Source organism: Canis lupus, chromosome 5, assembly GCF_003254725.2.
Source record: "Canis lupus dingo isolate Sandy chromosome 5, ASM325472v2, whole genome shotgun sequence".
In the NCBI taxonomy this organism is placed as follows: Eukaryota; Metazoa; Chordata; class Mammalia; order Carnivora; family Canidae; genus Canis; species Canis lupus.
The window spans coordinates 47,582,529-47,601,363 of record NC_064247.1 but is presented as its reverse complement, the minus strand read 5'-3'; the positions used below and the strand labels follow the sequence as shown (position 1 = coordinate 47,601,363).

Sequence of the window (18,835 nt, the reverse complement as noted above, 5' to 3'; positions counted from 1 at the left end):
AATCAACTGACCCCTCCACCGCACCAACAGACAACTACAGGAACACAAACCACCTGTATTGATTAACCACCAGACAACTCAGATGCATGACCTAAGTAAGTGCCTGTTGTTGCATGCTACTAGGATCTCTTTTTCTTCATGTATAGCCATAACTCACCAGCACACAGATCAATAGAATTCTTCCTCTCAGGGAACAAAACCATCCCGCTGCACAACAAGTGATTTAAGAAAACCTCCTAAATTAACATTTTCTTTAAAATTTTAATATTTTAACTTGTTCAATTTTTTAAAATTATAAAAAAGCTTGTTCTATGTATACACATATATTTGTATACATCTATATTTTATAAAATTGACATCATACAGTTTTGTACCAGATTTTTCACTAAATATTATACGCCACATATGTTTCTGTATCACTAAAAATTCTTCCAAATTGTGCTTTTATTTGCCATGTATCGAATATAATATGAATTAATATGAATATGAATTAATATAAATATAATATGAATATAATATGATTTATCTCCCTATTTACTTACATTGAACATTTACAATATTTCTTACACTTAATCCTATCTAAACTGTTCACTCCGATGATGACAACCAAATCTTGTCACTAAATAATCTCACTTTCAAACAGTAAATATTCCAACCATCAGCTGTATCTTTCCATATCATATCCTCAAATATGTTCTATTTTATGAAAACATACCATTTTCCCATGTAAAGGAACTTGTATATACTATATTTATCAATTGTATTAGTATCTAGAACTTTACTCTTTGAGTTTCAAAAGACCACTGCTGCTAAATCCTTGCTTGTAGGACTGATTAACTGTTCACAGTAGCTAAGACCTATTTTAACCTGAATTCATAGCAATGTGTCCACAAATTAGGACATTATTCCTGTGGGTAAACAGGATTCATTTCATGACAATCCATTTTATAGCCTTATTGTAAAATTCATTACCTTTTAGGGTAATTTTATATAAATGAAGATAAAATGATTAAAGAATATATTTTAGGCTTCTCTCAAATCAAGGTCAAGTTATGGTAAAGTATTCTTCAAGTTATCCTAAGCTAAACAGCTTAGTAAAATTCAGATTTTAAATTTTGAATCCTTATTCTTTTCTTTGTTTTTGTCTTTGTTATGTTTTGTTTCATGTTTTTATTTATGCCCCAGTTAGTTAATATATACTTTAATACCAGTTTCAGGAGTAGAATTTAGATATTCATTACTTATGTATAACACCCAGTGCGCATCATAAGTGCCTCCTTAATATCCATCACCCATTTAACCCATCTTTCTGCCTACCTCATCCTCAATAATCCTCAGTTTGTTCTCTATACTTAGAAGTCTGTTTTATGGTTTGCTTCTCTTTTCTTTTTCCATGTTTGTAATTCTTATTCTTAAGTGGCTGACACTCAAATCATAATGCTCCATGACCTCAATGATTTACATATTCATATTTATATAATATTTATGTAATATAAGAACTGAGGGATGCCTGGGTGGCTCAGTGGTTGAGTGTCTGCCTTTGGCTCAGGGCGTGATCCTGGAGTTCCAGGACTGAGTCACGCATCAGGCTCCCTGGATGGAGCCTGCTTCTCCCTCTGCCTAGGTCTTTGCCTCTCTCTGCGCCTCTAATGAATAAATAAGTAAAATATTAAAAAAAAAAAAATACAAGAACTGAGTAAAAAGATCATAGTAAGCCTCCTGTGACAGTTAATTTTTTTTTTTTTTTAAAGGGAGATTGGCAAGTGTTAGAGAGTTGAGAGAGACAACACCTCAGGGAGATTTTTTTTTTTAATTTTTATTTATTTATGATAGTCACAGAGAGAGAGAGGCAGAGACACAGGCAGAGGGAGAAGCAGGCTCCATGCACCGGGAGCCCGATGTGGGATTCGATCCCGGGTCTCCAGGATCGCACCCTGGGCCAAAGGCAGGCGCCAAACCACTGCGCCACCCAGGGATCCCGACAGTTAATTTTATATAACAACTAGGCTATGATGCCCAGTTATTTGACCAAACTAACCTATGTGTTGCTATGAAGGTATTTTTAGAGGTGATTAGCATTTAAATCAGTAGAGTACGGGCACATTGGTGGCACAGACGGTTAAATGGCTACCTTCAGCTTGGGTTATGACATCAGGTTCCTGGGATCAAGTCCTGGGCTCCCTGATCAGTGGGGACCCTGCTTCTCCCCCTCCTCCCTGCTTGTGCTCTCTCTCTCACTATCTCTCTCTCACTCTCCCACATAAATAAATAAAAATTTTATAAAAATAAATACATAAATTAGTAAAGCAGACTGACTTCTCCACTACCTTCTCCAATTGGTGGAACTCATCCAATTAGGAGAAGGCCTTAAAAACAAAGACTGAGGTTTCTCAAATAAATAATTCTCAAGACTGCAACAACGAACCCTGCCTGAATTTCCAGTCTGCTGCCCTTTGGAATTCAGACTCAAGACCACAATACCATCTCTTACCTGAACTCCAACCTGCCCGCTTGCTCTACACATTTCTAATTTGCCAGTCCTCACAATTACACATGAGCCAATTCCTTAAAATCAATCAATCTCTCTCTGTGTTTATGTGTGTGCTCCATCCTACTGATCTGGAGAGTCCTGATTAAGAGAGCTCCCATTCAAAAAAAAATTTAGGTAGCACCTATAGTGCACACATCCAATACTGTGTTAAGAAATATTACAGTGGGCGCACCTGAGTGGCTCAGTTGGTTAAGTGTCTGCCTTCAGCTCCAGTCATGATCTCAGGGTCCTGGGATCAAGCCCTACATCTGGTTCCCTCTTCAGCAGGGAGTCTGCTTCTCTCTCTGCCCCTCCCCCTATTCATGAGCACTCAATCTCTCTCATAAATAAAAAAGAAAAAATAAGATGAAAAAATAGATAAAATCTTTGCTCTGAAAAGCTTGTGATATTAACGGAGAGACAAATATACAGACACTACACAAATAAACTTATATATTTAAAATTATTCTCACCTTTATTACAAGAAAAACATCTTGGGAAGGATAAGTAATAGAAAAAATAGCTGATCTTGCCAAAGTGGTAATGGCAGCAGGTGGTACATGGGGACGTAATAATCCTTTCATTTGTTCAGAATTCAGGTCAAAATAAAAGTTTTCTGAAATCTAAAAAAAAATTCATATATTAAATTTAAAATCTGTACATTTTACAAAAATAAAGTACATTCAGTCTTATTATAGATACTACAACATTATATTAACATACAGTTTATCATATATTTCAATGACCAATCTTTACATGTCTAAATCAAACCAAAAAGAAATATACAAACTATTTGGGAAATATACAAGAAACATATCTAAAGAACTACATTCCTAATATTTTTGCTTAGAAATGTAACCTATAATACAGTACACAAAGAAATTATTAAGATGAATTACCTCAAATGGAGTCTTTAAAAAATTATATGAATAATATTTTAGGAGATTGGTTTAGCAAATACAAGCTGCTAGGGAAGAGTTACACTGCAAAAATCTATAATATATTGATAGCAGAAGTCACTACAAGTACTCAGTTTCTATTATACATTAATTAGGCTTAGAACATAAGTTAAGAAGTGCTGGACGAGGAACGCCTGGGTGGCTCAGTCAGTTAAGCATCTGCCTTCAGCTCAGGTCATGATCCCAGGGTCCTGGGTTCGAGCCCTGCATCAGGATCCCTACTCAGTGTGGAGCCTGTGCTTCTCCCTCTCCCATGCTCTCTCAAATAAATAAAATCTTTAAAAAAAGAAAGAAAGAAAGAAATGCTGTATGAGATGACCCTCTGAAAAACTCCTAAGCTAGGGACACCTGGGTGGCTTAGCGGTTGAGTGTCTGCCTTTGGCTCAGGGTCTGATCCCGGGATCCGGGATCGAGTCATGCATCGGGTTCCCTGCAGGGAGCCTACTTCTCCCTCTGCCTATGTCTCTGCCTCTCTCTCTCTCTCTGTCTCTCATGAATAAAAAAAAAAAAAAAAAAAAAAAACTCCTAAGAATAATAAAGATATGAGTAAAACTAAAGCAGTATATAAGACAAAATATTTCAAGCACACATAAATGATCTTTTAGCTAATGAATTTTAAACCTGCATCAACAAAAATTCCTAATGATTCTTATCTTTTATATATTATTTGCTTAAAATGCTTTCCTTATATTAGTTTTTCTTAAACTAAAAGAACGTTGCTTCTGCTACTTGCTGTTGGAACTCTTTCAATTAAACAAAAACTAAGTATCAACTAAACTATTTTATAGTAAGAAAATATTTACCATATCTCAATAAATTAAATTTCTAATTTCTTTTGAAAAGATGTATGTTTCACAATTCACATGAAAAGTGTTACTTATTTATCTTTTAAAACAAATTAAAAATCAATTTCTGAAACCTAGGATTGTGACCAGACTGTGTTCAAATAACAGACTCTTACCTTTTTCTTTTCCTTGACATCATATAAAGCCAAACTTGCAAAAATGGGTTCAATTTCAATTTCAAACCTTTAAGAAGAAAGAAAAAAGTTTAACTTTCTACATCAGTGCTATCCCATCTATGCTACTCCTTCTTTCTGAAACACTTTTCCACGTATAGCTTTCTGTCTAAATCAATCATTACATTACCTAGGTAATCCATATATTCAATGTAAAAAAAAATAAGAAAACACGTAAAAAATTTCAGAGAAAAATGGGAGCACACAAAATTCCACCAGATGGAAAGAACCAAAATTAAGGTTCGAGGCCTACACATTCTAGACTTTTGTCTATGTATAAATGCATGTGGTGAATGGATTTTTTTAAAACAAAGTGTGCCACTATATATTTAGTGGTCTGCTTTTTCAACTTATTATTCTATGGATATATATCCCTGTCATACATATTAATCTAACCATGATTTCTAATGCTGGCATAGTAATTTTCATTATATAAATATGCCAAAATGTACTTTTTTTTTAAGATTTTATTTATTTATTCATGAGAGAGGCAAAGACACAGGCAGAGGGAGAAATAGGCTCCATGCATGGAGCATGATGTGGGAATGGATCCCAGGACCCCAGGATCACACCTGGGCCAAAAGCAGATGCTCGACCGCTGAGCCACCCAGGCATCCCACCAAAATGTATTTTAGAACTATAATCCTTAAATTGTGGTGTCTAATTTCACTTCTAAGAACAATGATTTACATATAGCAAACATTTAGTAAGTATCTACTGAATGAAATGATATGTAACATTAGGTTAACTAAAACTCTAGAACGGTGGTTCTCAATAAAGGACAATTTTGCCCCCAATGGGACATTTGGCAATATCTGGAAACATTTTAAACTATCATTACTGGGATCCCTGGGTGGCGCAGCGGTTTAGCGCCTGCCTTTGGCCCAGGGCGCGATCCTGGAGACCCGGGATTGAATCCCACGTTGGGCTCCCGGTGCATGGAGCCTGCTTCTCCCTCTGCCTGTGTCTCTGCCTCTCTCTCTCTCTCTCTCTCTCTCTCTCTCTGTGACTATCATAAGTAATAATAATAATAATAATAATAATAAATAAAAAAATAAACTATCATTACTAAAAAAATAAAATAATAAAAAAAAACTATCATTACTGCAGGTGTATTATTGGTATTTTAGTGAGTAGAGACTAAGCCTATATGGCAAAACATTCTGCACTGTATAGGAGAGACCCTGACAACAAAGAATTCTCCAGACAAAAAATGTCAATAGTGCTAAAGTTATAAAAACTCTGTTCTACACTGCTCATTTTTTTTTATCCTAAGAGTATTACCAAAGTCCTTGCCAGAGATGACATACTCACATTGGGTTAAAGGTTTAATGAAGGGTGACTCACAAAGATTTGGACAAGATTTCAGAATAACAGCTACAGAGAGTACAATTCTCCAGGGACAGCAATAGCAGGGAGTCATTATCAATCCCTGACCTAAAAGAGACCTTGGAAGTGGTAAATCAAAACTTAGAACAGGGACACCTGGGTGGCTCAGCGGTTTAGCGTCTGCCTTTGTCCCAGAGCATGATCCTGGAGTCCTGGGATCAAGTCCCACATCAGGCTCCCCACATGGAGCCTTTTACCTCTGCCTATTTCTCTCATGAATAAATAAATAAAATCTTTAAAAAAAAAAAAAACTTAGAAAAAATAGATAAGGGCCCTTCACAGAGGTGGTCTTGGAAGAAGGAGGCAACCAATCAATATGACCTAGCAGGGAACGAATAAAGGGAAAAAATACCCCTAATTTCACTCTCTTCTACCCCCTAACTTCCTAATGCCTCTTTTAGCAGAACTCAATGCAGAAGCCAAATAGGAATTTTGGTGATACTGTCTACACAGCTCAACTTCTACAATGCCTACTCTGCAATCTCTGTAACACCTGTTACTGTCACTCTCTCTGACTTTGTGACTCCAGTGGGTATGGTATCATACTGGACTTTTAATATGCATCTCTTCATATATTTATGACCATATAAGTATTGTCTTTTAAACCATTTTTCTATTTCTTGTGTGACATTTTCCTCATCAATGTATACTCTTTACCATTCTACATATGGACACTTTGTCAAATGTGAAGATATTGAAAATATCTTCTCCCTCTATATGACAGAGAAAGAAAAATACAGAGAAACAGATATCCACCTGTCCTGCCAATTTACTGAAAAGATTACTTTACCCCACTGTCTATAGAGTTGTCTCCCCCTATCTACAAAAACTATGTTCCAAGACCTTCCCCCACCCCCCAGCCATGGATGCCTGAAACCTTGTGGGTAGTCCTGGAATCTACATATACTATGTTTTCTCCAATACATAAACAATTGTGATAAAATTTAATTTATACTTTAGATACAGTAAAAGATTAAAAGGAATAGAACAAACAAAATAGAACAAGTACATAATAAAAGATATGTGAATGTGGTCTCTCTCCCTCAAAATCTTGTTGCACTGTACTCATCCTCCTTTTCCTTACGATGAGATGATAAAACGTCAATGTTTAAGTTGAAGGTGAGGAGAAGGACATAGGCTACCATGTATTGTCAAAAGGATCATCATCTGCTTCTGGATAGCAACTGACCACTGATAAATGAATCGATGAATGAGAGGGGGACTACTGTAGTACCACTTTAATAGTAAATCAAAAATCCATGAACATATAGGTCTATCTCTAGTTCTATTTCACTGGATGGTTTATTTAATTATGTGTCATTGCTATACTGTCTTAATTATGTAACTTCACATTAAGTCTTGATACCTAGTTTATAGTGCTTCAAAATTGCCCTGCCTCCTTTGACCCTTTTCATTTTCATATAAATCTTAAATTCAGAGCAGCCCAGGTGGCTCAGCACTTTAGTGCCACCTTCAGCCCAGGGCCTGATGCTGGAGGCCCCAGATCGAGTCCCACGTCGGGCTCCCTGCATGGAGCCTGCTTCTCCCTCTGCCTGTGTCTCTGCCTCTCTCTGTGTGTCTCATGAATAAATAAATAAAATCTTAAAAAAAAAAAATCTTAAATTCAGACAAAAATAAGCAAAAATGGATCAAATGTAACAGAAAAGTTAATTGCTTATTCAGAAAGTTAGCATCCTATTTTCTAATTTAGCAACATAAAATTCATGTATAACAGTTTTTTCTATGATATTGTTGGACAGTATTTAAAGATTCATATTGTCAGTATGATGAACAAAGATTGGAAATCTTGAGGAAAAAAAATCACTGTATTTCACATTAAGGAAGGCTCCTCCTGGGGATCCCTGGATGGCTCAGGGGTTTAGTGTCTGCTTTCAGCCCAGGGCATGATCCTGGGGTCCCCGGATTGAGTCCCACATCAGACTCCCTGCATGGAGCCTGCTTGTCCCTCTGCCTGTGTCTCTGCTTCTCTCTCTGTGTCTCTCATGAATAAATAAATAAAATCTTTAAAAAAAAAAAAAGAAGAAGAAGAAGAAGGCTCCTCCTAATGCATAACAAGGATTTTTTAAAACAGATACATCATTTGATTTTTTTTTAAATGTTTCAAAGGCTCTTGCATTGTACAAAGGGACGGCCATGGTTGCTTTTTTAAAAGTCTTCTCTTTTTCAATGTACACTTCTCATACATTCAGTTTATAATCTGAGTCAAAAGAAATTTTAAAAAGCATACCATACTACTCTCATGCAACAAAACATAACCATGCTTCAGTTTGTCAAGAAATACTATTTAAGCACTTGATATTCAGTGACTACTAAGTTGCAAAAAGGGTTATTGTTGTTTTTTTTTTTTTCACTAGAAGTGCTGATTTATTTGAAATGTTGAGAATTCTAAAACATCCTCAAAAAGGTAATTTCTAATTACTCAGAGGCCTATCAAAACACACTACTAACAAAATATTGGCTTATTTCTTTCAGGCTTTCTTTTTTTTTATTTTTAATTCCCCTAAGGAAGTGCACTGTTCCTGGGAGTACTATAATACCAACTCAATGTATGGAGTAGATGGAGCAAACTCCTATTCCATCTCCTACTTCCAAATATCCATTTATATATATTTGGCTAGATGATGTATCAGATATTAAACTGATAAGAACAGATTTTAGTGGAGTATATTTTAACACATTTGCTTTCATACAATTTTCATTATACGGTTTTGAACATTTTATCAACATGTATTGACCTTCTATTATGACTTATGGTCAATTTTGCCTTATAATAATACTAATAATCTGGAACTACATTTTTGCCTTGGAGTTTTTTGAACCATACAGATACTATGTAAGCTTACGGTTATGAACTCAAGAGGAGTTATTGTTTGGGTTTTTTTTTTTTTTCCTATTTCATATCTAAGTTTCTCCCTGCTCGAGCCAAAGTGATAAAACACAAAAATCTGCACCACCTAGAATATTACTCCAATAAAATCTCAGGGAGTGACCACTATGGATACTTTGATGAACTGAATTGTGTCCCCTGAGATTTTATATCTAATAAAATCCCCCATTTGACTACATTTAGAGATAGAGCCTTCAAGTAGGTAATTAAGGTTAAATGAGACAATAAGGCTGAGACTCTAAGCCAAAAAGACTGGTATCTTTATAAAAAAGAGAAAAAGATACCAGCACCTCTCTTCTCCTCGTGTAGGAACAAAGAAAAAGCTATGTGAGGGTACAACAAGGTGGCCATCTGCAAAGCAAGAGGCTAGGCTTTGAGAGAGCCAGGAAGGTGAAAGGAAACTGAGTCCCTGCCCTTAATGAGACAGCACAACAAATAGTCCCTCAGATTTTTTTTTTTTTTTTTTAATGATTTACTGGTTATCTATTTCTGGTGTCTACAGGAGGGGGATTTGTTTACTCATCTCAGACCATGTGCTAGAGGTGCAGGCATGACTAGGAGACCTCTCCAGGAACAAAGAAGCTGGTGGGTGCAATTTCCCTCTCCAATCCCCCAGTCTACATACCTACTGGAACCAGCACAACGCAAACTCAGCACCTAACTTGCTAAAAGTGCACTGTGCCTCTTCATTCTCCTAGACCTGCCCCCTACAATATGCCCTTGACTAGAACCCATCCAAAGCAGTGCCACAAGTCTGGCAGTGTGCACGCAACCCCAACAGGCACCAGCACCACTCCAATGTGACTGCTACCCTGAAGAAAGGGAAACATAATCACAATAGCAGTCAAATGGCACCAGACAGCTGGTCTGACTGTAAGCCTGTGGCACCAGACAGCTGGCACCAAACAGCTGGTCTGACTGCAAGCCTCATCTGTGGCACCAGACAGCTGTGGCACCAGACAGCTGGTCTGACTGTGGCACCAGACAGCTGGCACCAGACAGCTGGTCTGACTGCAAGCCTCATCCAGCAATGAAAGCTTCTCAGGGGAAACAAAGGGAAATTGCCCTGTAGTTCAGTGCTACTACATGCCTGGTCCTATTCAACCTAAGCCCAAGGCAGCCCCAAACTGGCCCACTAAAAACATAGGAACCAAACCCTGCCTACAACAAGCAATAACAGCTGCTGTAGATGACTGGACTGAAGGCAAAAGCAGCTCAGCCATGATAGCAGGATGCATGCATCACACATAGAAGACCCCCTGAATCACTGGATTCTGGTCAACAGTGGACATTACACCACAGGGACCTACAGGACCTCTTCTTCATAAGGCTGCTAGTTTCAAGAGCAGGAAGCACAGCTGATTTTCCTAACACAGAGACATACACAGAGAGTTAGATAAAATGAGGAAACAGATGAATATATCCCAAATTAAAAAACAAAACAGGGCAGCCTGGGTGGCTCAACGGTTTAGCGCCGCCTTCGGCCCAGGGTGTGATCCTGGAGACCCGGGATCGAGTCCCATGTTGGGCTCCCTGCATGGAGCCTGCTTCTCCCTCTGCCTGTGTCTCTGCCTCTCTCTCTGTGTGTGTCTCTCATGAATAAATAAAATCTTTAAAAAAAAGACAAAATTACAGCAAGAGAACTAAACAAAACATATAAATAACATGCCCAATTGAGAATTTAAAGAAATAGTAAAAAAAAAAAAAGTCAAAAAAAAAAAAAAGAAATAGTCATAAAGATACTCATGGGACTGGAGAAAAGAGGACATGATCTCAGGGAGACATTCAACAAAGAAAAAGAAAACAAAACAAAACAAAAAATCAGAGATGAAGAACACAGTAAGTGAAATTAAAAATACACCAGACAGAATACATGGCAGAAAACAAGAAGCAGAAGAGATCAGTGACCTGGAGGACAGAGTAATGGAAAGCAATCAAGCTGAATAGAAGAGGGGGAAAAAACTGTAAAAAATGAAAAACGACTTATACAATTCAGTGATATCATAAAGTGTAGTAACATTCATATCATAAGTGTCCCAGAAGAATAGAGAGGAAAGGGGGCAGAAAACTTGTTTGAAGAAATAATAGCTGAAACCTTCCCAAATCTGGGGAAGGAAATAGAAATCCAGACTGAGGAGGCACAGAGAGCTCCTAGCTATATCAACCCAAGGAAGTCCACACCAAGACACATAGTAATTGAAATGGCAAAAGGTAGTGACAGAGAATTCTAAAAGCAGCAAGAGAAAACAATTACATACAAGGAAAATCCCATAAGGCTATCAACTGATTCTTCAGCAGAAACTTTGTAGACCATGGACACCTGGGTGGCTCAGCAGTTGAGCCTTTGGCTCAGGGTGTGATCCCAGGGTCCTGGGATCAAGTCCTGCATCAGGCTCTTCACGGGAAGCCTGCTTCTCCCTCTGCCTGTGTCTCTGCCTTCTCTCTGTGTCTCTCATGAATAAATTTTAAAAAATCTTAAAAAAAAAAAAAAAAAAGAGGGATGCCTGGGTGGCTCAGCGGTTTAGCACCTGCTTTTAAGCCCAGGGCATGATTCTGGAGTCCCAGGATCGAGTTCCACATTGGGCTCCCTGCATGGAGCCTGCTTCTCCCTCTGTCTATGTCTTTGCCCCTCTCTCTCTCTCTGTCTCTCATGAATAAATAAATAAAATATTTTATAAATAAATAAAAGAAACAAACAAACAAGAGGCCAGAAGGGAATAGCATGATATATTCAAAGTGCTGAAACAAAAAAAAACCCTGTCGCCAAGAACACTTTACCCAGCAAGTCTATCTTTCAGAAGAGAATGAGGGTAAAGAGACAAAAGTTAAAAGAATTCATGACCAATAACTACTAAACTAGCCCTATGAGATATGTTAAAGGTGATTCTTTGAGTGGAAAGGAAAGACCATAAGCAGGAGAAAAGTAGGAAGTACAAAAGCAGTGAAATTCAGTGTATCTGTAAAAGTAAGTCAAGGGACTGACAAAGATGTATGGTATGACACCATACACCTAAAAAGGGGGGAGGGGCGTGTAAAGAATGGGTTCAAACTTAAGCAGCCATCAACTTAATACAGACTGCTTATGGATAAGATGTTACACACAAACTTAATTGTATCCACAAACTCAAAACCAGTAATAGAAATGTAAGATATAAAAAGAAAGGAATCCAAGTATATCACTAAAGAAAGCCAGAAAATCATGAAAGAAGTGAGCAAGCAGTGAGGCGGGGTGGCTCAATTAGTTATGCAACCAACTCATGATTTTGGCTCAGGTCGTGACCTCAGGGTCATGAGATCAAGCCTCATGTCAGGCTCTGTATTAGCATAGAGTTTGCTTGAGATTCTCTCTTTCCCCCTCTGTCCCTCCCCTCACTCATGCATGTTCTCCCTCTCTGTCAAATAAATAAATAAATCTTTACCAAAAAAAAAAAAAAAAAAAGAAGTGAGCAAAAGAAGGAAGAGAAAGAATATAATGCCAAGCAAAATAACTCAGTTAGTAAAAGACAAAAACTGAATGATTTCATTCACATGTACAATTTAAAAAACAAACAAACGAACAAAAAAAGACACAAACCAAAAGAAAGACTCTCAAGTGTAGAGAACAAACTGATAGTTACCAGAGGGGTGGTAGGTTGGCAGATGGGTGAAATAGGTAAAGGGGATTAAGAGTACACTTATCATGATAAGCACTGAGTAATGTACAGTATTAGTAAATCACTACATTGTACACCTAAAAATAATATAATGCCATTAGTTAACTATGTTAAAACTATAATCTTAAAACTAAATAAAAAAACAAATAAACCACTGACTTTTAAAAGGGTGAATTTGGGATCCCTGGGTGGCGCAGCGGTTTGGCGCCTGCCTTTGGCCCAGGGCACGATCCTAGAGACCCAGGATCGAATCCCACGTCGGGCTCCCGGTGCATGGAGCCTGCTTCTCCCTCTGCCTATGTCTCTGCCTCTCTCTCTCTCTCTCTCTGTGTGACTATCATAAATAAATAAAAATTAAAAAAATAATAATAATAAATAAAAGGGTGAATTTTATATGTAAATTATATCATAATAAAGCTATTAAAAAAACAAAAGAAAAAAAAACAAAAAGAAAATCATAAGAACTGATATTAGCTGTCCTGATACTCAAAAGACTCAATGTACTAAAGCACTAACAGGGGTCTAGATAAATCTAACTAAATAAATAGTGCCTTAATTCACAAAGGAAGAAAACTACCCAAGTTATCCAGAGATAGAAGTGGTCTGTCCCTATGAGCTGCTTCTTTTAGAAAGTTCTATGAATTGAAACTTCGTTTAAGTCAGAACCAAAAATAAACTATAATATTAACATGATATAATGAAAAGAGTATAGTTTATTTTTTTCAATAACTGGGTGCAAAACAATGAGCATGCCTGTTAACCTATGCTTATGCTTTTGAATCCTCGTTTCCTCATTTGTAAAATGAAGAAAATAATGTCTATCTTATACAATTAGACTGAAGACAGGATGAATTAAAATAGAAATTAAAAAAGAGAAAGCACTTGTGAAGAACAAAATTTAAGATAAATCACTTTAATGATGTTAGGTCAAAAGTCATTTAACTATTTTACATAAGGAAAAATATATATACTTCAAAATCTTCACACACACACAAAAAAAAACCCACAAAGCCTACCAGGTGACAAATGTATAATCAACTCTTTAAGGGAAAAGCTACTTTGCCTTTATATTCCCCAAGCCAAGTATAGCAACTGGTAGACACAAGATATTTAGGAAATGCTTTTCAAGTTTTAAGATTAATTATATATAGCTGTGACAAAGAGTCATTTCCACCTGTGAGCCAAAAATGCTCTTAAGCTCAGCTTCATACATCAACTCTAATGCTCAGTAGCATTTAAAATTATGTATAGAAGATCATTCTCAGAAGGGTATTAAAACAAGTACAAAATCTACTGGGATTTTATTATACTAATACTCAAAATACTATTTGAAAAATAAAAGTTAATACCATAAACAAAATAAATACTCACTTGAGTGATAAACATTTTACAAGAAGTCTCTGACCAAAATGCTCTTTGGGCACATCAGGAACACTAAGTCGTTCTATGGGCTCTTCCTACAAATTGACAAGCAACATTAAATGAACATTTTTATATTTCAACCCTTTAAAATTTTTAAGAACTTATTAATCAAATACTTGGAATCTTCACAACTGAGGACATAAAACAAGGACTGATTTACCCTCAATCAGAAGTCATTAGATCCTAAGTGTGCTCGATTCACAGAGGTTATATATTAAGTATAATATATTCACTCAAATAAAAAGTATGTTTTTATTTGAGTGAATATGTTTCAGTTAAGTTTTATTCCCGACAGTATAATAATACTATATGCAATACTTCCAAAATATCTATCTTAATCATCTGCTTCTTTATATCCAAATATCTATACCTCATCTGGTGATGGGTGCAGAGCAAAGAGTTCCTTATGACGATTCGATTTCCTTTGGTCATCATTCTGCCGGTCTATTTCTTCATTAGGAGTTCGGTCAAGTAAATTGGGAAGCAAAGCATCAGGAAGTGAATTTTTCAAGTCAAAAATACTGCAGGCCCAGCTACCCCTTGGAGTATCATCTATTGACATTGAACGTCTTTTAAGATCATCCTGCCATGCAAAACATTAAATAAATTAATGAAGAAATAAAAAAATAAACTACTTTCAAATAATCTCCTTTAGTCATTTAAAAATAAAAATATTACTTGCTCATCCTGGTAGCTGTTGCCATCTGGAGCTTCATCAGATTCAAAGACCTGCTTCGGCAAACCTTTTTGCCTTTCTTTCTGTTTATCTAATGTATTAGGATTAAATCCTGTTCCCAATTTATGATACCTATTCAAAACAAAGTAGTTAAATAAAGATCAGTTTTTAGAAATTTTTCATTTTCACCATTACGTAACAAGCCAACTGTTCTCTGTATTATTTCTTAACATTAATAAGGACACATTCCAGCAGTTTTAATTGTGTTAAACATTTAACCAGAGGTTTAAAAAGATTTCCATTCGGGGCACCTGTGTGACTCAGTCGATTAAGTGTATGCCTTCAGCTTAGGTCATGATCATAGGGTTCTGGGATTGAGCCCTGAGTCAGGCTCTCTGCTCAGGAGGGTGTCTGCTTCTCCCTCTCCCTCTGCTGTTCCCTCTGCTTGACAGAGCTCATGTTTTCTCTCTTGAATAAATAAAATCTTTTAAAAAAAAGAAAGAAAAAGACTTCCACTCAAAGTTCCTTTATTCCAACTAGAGAGCAGATTAGAAGATTCCAAAAGTAAGTCATATTCTCCTTTCCACAACAACCATGTATTATTTTTTTTAGATTTATTTATTTATTTATTCATGAGAGACACACACAGAGAGAGAGAGAGAGAGGCAAAGATACAGGCAGAAGGAGAAGCAGGCGCCATGCAGAGAGCCCCACGTGGGACTCGATCCCGGGACTCTAGGATCACGCCCTGAGCTGAATGCGGCACTAAACCGCTGAGCCACCCAGGCTGCCCACAACCATGTATTTTTAACATAAGTTGTACTTCCAAGTCAGATAATTTTTTTCTTTTCAGTAAAAAGGATAGGAAGCAAGGTTAAAGAATAAATTGAGAGAGTAGAAAATATATACTGCATTCATAACAATGTAAATTTTTAAAAGGTAGAAAAATAAAAAGCACTGAATCTTAAAATTTCAAATAGCCAAAAAAAGTTCCTTGTGTCATTATATATAAAAGATCTTAAACAAGCTAAAACTGCAGACTTTTTTAAAAAATTTTTTTAAAGATTTTATTTATTTACTCATGAGAGACACAGAGACACAGAGGCAGAGACATAGGCAGAAGGAGAAGCAAGCTCCATGCAGGGAGCCCGATGTGGGGCTTGATCCTGGGACTCCACAATCATGCCCTGAGCCGAAGGCAGATGCTTAACTGCTGAGCTACCCAGGCATCTCAAAGCTGCAGACTTTTAAATGGGAAAACAGTAAGATCTATACCATTGTATACATATATCACTTAACATATACTGCTACATAATATATATGTCAGACTTAGAATTAACTCTTAAATTAAGGTAAGCTTCTTTCCTAAAAATCCAATATCCAAGAGCATTAAACAGACACTAAGATCAAAGAGTGATTATTATTCCACACCTCATACAGTCCCACTGGGGAAAATTTTAATTGGAACAAAAATAATTATGATTACTAGATAATGATACGGTTCTTGTCACCAGTGAATTTATGAAGTAGTAAAGAATCACACTTGATATGAATCATTCATATTGTGTCTTGTTCCTAAAGATATTAAAACAGCAGCTACACGATGTTCATATCACAGGGTAATCACAAAGTGAAAGAAAGCATTTTTCTCTAGAAGAACTAAAATAAAGATACTCATAGTAACATGAAAGGTTTTATTCAAAAGTCGATGTTTTAATCTTTCATGAAATGTTTAAAGGGCCTTATTTTGTGAAGTTGTATGTCTAAGCTACTCTAAAAAACCAGAAATGTGTTGAATTCTGCCTCCTTTATGACCTAAAATATTGACAATATAAAATTCACAGGAGCTTAGAAGAATGACATGATTCATGATCAATACTCTTCTGAATCATCCACTCTGACCTCTAGTTGGTTGCTATAAGGCTCTACGTGATTACCCATCCAACCCCCCCCCCCCCCCATATACACCACCATTGCTATGACCGCATATCCTGGCATCCTGTCCCTCATTTATTCTATTCCAGCCACGCTGACCTCTTTGCTATTCCCTGACCATTCCTAGCATGTTTCTAGTATAGAGGCTTTGCATGTGCTCTTCTTCCCTCTGCCTAATACACTCCTCCCCCAGATATGCAAAGGCCTCACTCCTTACTTTCTTCAGGTCTTTGCTCAAATTCACCTTGTCTCTAAGGTCTCTTCTGATTAATTTACAAGGTAGGAAATTTAGTCCCATTTCTTGGCTCTCATTATCCCCCTCACTCTACTTTTTTTTCCTCCATAAGAGTTACCTCTACCATACCTATTAATATTTATCTGTGTTTGTTTATTGTCCATTGCCCTCATCCCCAAATAGAAAGTAAGCTCCATGAGGGCAGGGAATTGGTTTTGTTGACTGCTGTTTCATCACTGCTTAGCATAGTGCCTGGCACATACCAGACTCTCAGAAAGTATTTGTTGAGTATTTGAATGAGTGAAGTACTTTCTGTCCCTTTATCCTGATGTGCTGCATTACAGAAGAATGGTGTGGTTTCATATTATGGCTTATTATTCCACTCTTCAGTCACATCCACTTCGCCATTAAGCCCATCTGCTGAGTTTTTAATATTTTTTCACTGAATAAAATATTAATTTCCAAAGACAACTGGTTTATTTTTTTTTTAATTTTTATTTATTTATGATAGTCACACACAGAGAGAGAGAGAGAGGCAGAGACACAGGCAGAGGGAGAAGCAGGCTCCATGCACCGGGAGCCCGACGTGGGATTCGATCCCGGGTCTCCAGGATCGCGCCCTGGGCCAAAGGCAGGCGCTAAACCGCTGCGCCACCCAGAGATCCCAGACAACTGGTTTATATGTCTGCCATATCCTTTCACATCTCCTTAAGGATATTAATTACACTATGGGTCTTGATCTGTGTTCTCTCAACTACTGCCAACTTTAAATTGTCAGTTCTATTATTTGTCGATTGATAATTCTCTTTGAAGCACGCTGGTTTTCATCAAACAGTTGGCAAATCTGGGTGCTATGCTCCTTTTTAAATCTGTAACCCCATATCTACCTGCAAACACCATATGTGTTTGCTCAGCCCATATCCGGTGACTACAGAGAAGAGGCAATCATGCTGCTGGGCAGAATCTGCTAGTATCTACTGTTCCGGGTATGAGGGCCTCCTCCATCTTCCAAGGCATGCCCACCCTGAGCACTGTATTATCAGCTCAAGCCCCCATAATCACTGCTCTAAAAAAAAAAAGGCAGATAGCTCTGCAGCCGCTCCTGTGCAAACATGGTACAGGGGTCAGAGTACCCAAATGTCCAACAGTTACCTCAGGTCCCCTTTCCATTGTGTGAATTCACTGCTTCTGAGCGTACAACCCTATTGAGGTTTTTTTATTTATCTTCTCCTCAAATTATTCTGTACTGTGGTTTTCTCTTATGTTCCAATCACACCCTATCTTCTATTTTTCAGGGATACTTTAAAACCTGTAGCCCAAAAGTACCCCTTTTGCCATTTACTGCTGTAAATGATAAATAATATCTGATGTAAAGAAAAAATTTAAGCATTAGAATCTGATGCTCCGGGCAGCCCGGGCAGTTCAGCGGTTTGGCACCGCCTTCAGCCCAGGGCCTGATTCTGGAGACCCTGGAGATCGAGTCCCGCGTCGGGCTCCCTGCATGGAGCTTGCTTCTCCCTCTGCCTGTCCTCTGCCTCTCTTCTCTCTCTCTCTCTCTCTCTCTCTGTCTCTCATGAATAAATAAATAAAATTAAAAAAAAAAAAAAAAAGAATCTGATGCTCCAGGTTCTAATCCAGACTATCCCACTTTCTGGCTGTAGGACCTCAAAGACATTACTTAACTACTCTGAGCCTGAGCTACGTTATCTGTTGGAATTCTGAGATGAGTGCCAATTGCCCAATAAAATGCCCAACACGTAGTAAGTACCCAAAAATGCTAACAACCTTACCATCTTGCCTAAAGCAAGGTCAGCAATCCCATGATGAGAACTAAGTAGCACACTCCATGATTCTGAGATTAATGTTTTGCAACTAATCTCTTTATATTAAGATTTCTGATTAGAAGTTTCCAACATACATGTATAGAGGTAAAGACTTTTGAGTTATCTGATAGAAGAACAGTTTTCTTCAGTAATGCCAAAAATCTAGCTACTGAATTACTTATCAAAATTTTAAGTTCATAAAAACAGCTCTTCTTTATAAAGGGTAGCAGACTGTGCTTTTATTAGGTCACACTAAAACTAAAAAGCATGTCAGCAGTATCCCCAAG

General features: G+C 37.3%; 1 protein-coding gene and 1 pseudogene across 6 annotated transcripts in view; both read right to left on the bottom strand.

Moving 5' to 3' along the window:
• DOCK7 (dedicator of cytokinesis 7) overlaps window positions 1-18,835 on the bottom strand; it is a 219,365-nt gene that overhangs the window by 162,102 nt on the left and 38,428 nt on the right. For all 6 annotated transcript variants that reach the window (XM_025427884.3, XM_035717103.2, XM_025427892.3 and 3 more), the window contains exons 5-9: window positions 14,558-14,687; window positions 14,250-14,462; window positions 13,829-13,914; window positions 4,451-4,517; window positions 3,004-3,153 (exon numbers count right to left, since the gene is read on the bottom strand). In XM_025427884.3, coding sequence (XP_025283669.1) covers window positions 3,004-3,153; window positions 4,451-4,517; window positions 13,829-13,914; window positions 14,250-14,462; window positions 14,558-14,687 — 646 coding nt within the window. The remainder of the gene's footprint in view (window positions 1-3,003; window positions 3,154-4,450; window positions 4,518-13,828; window positions 13,915-14,249; window positions 14,463-14,557; window positions 14,688-18,835) is intronic.
• LOC112647662 (U2 spliceosomal RNA) lies at window positions 8,421-8,585 on the bottom strand (annotated as a pseudogene).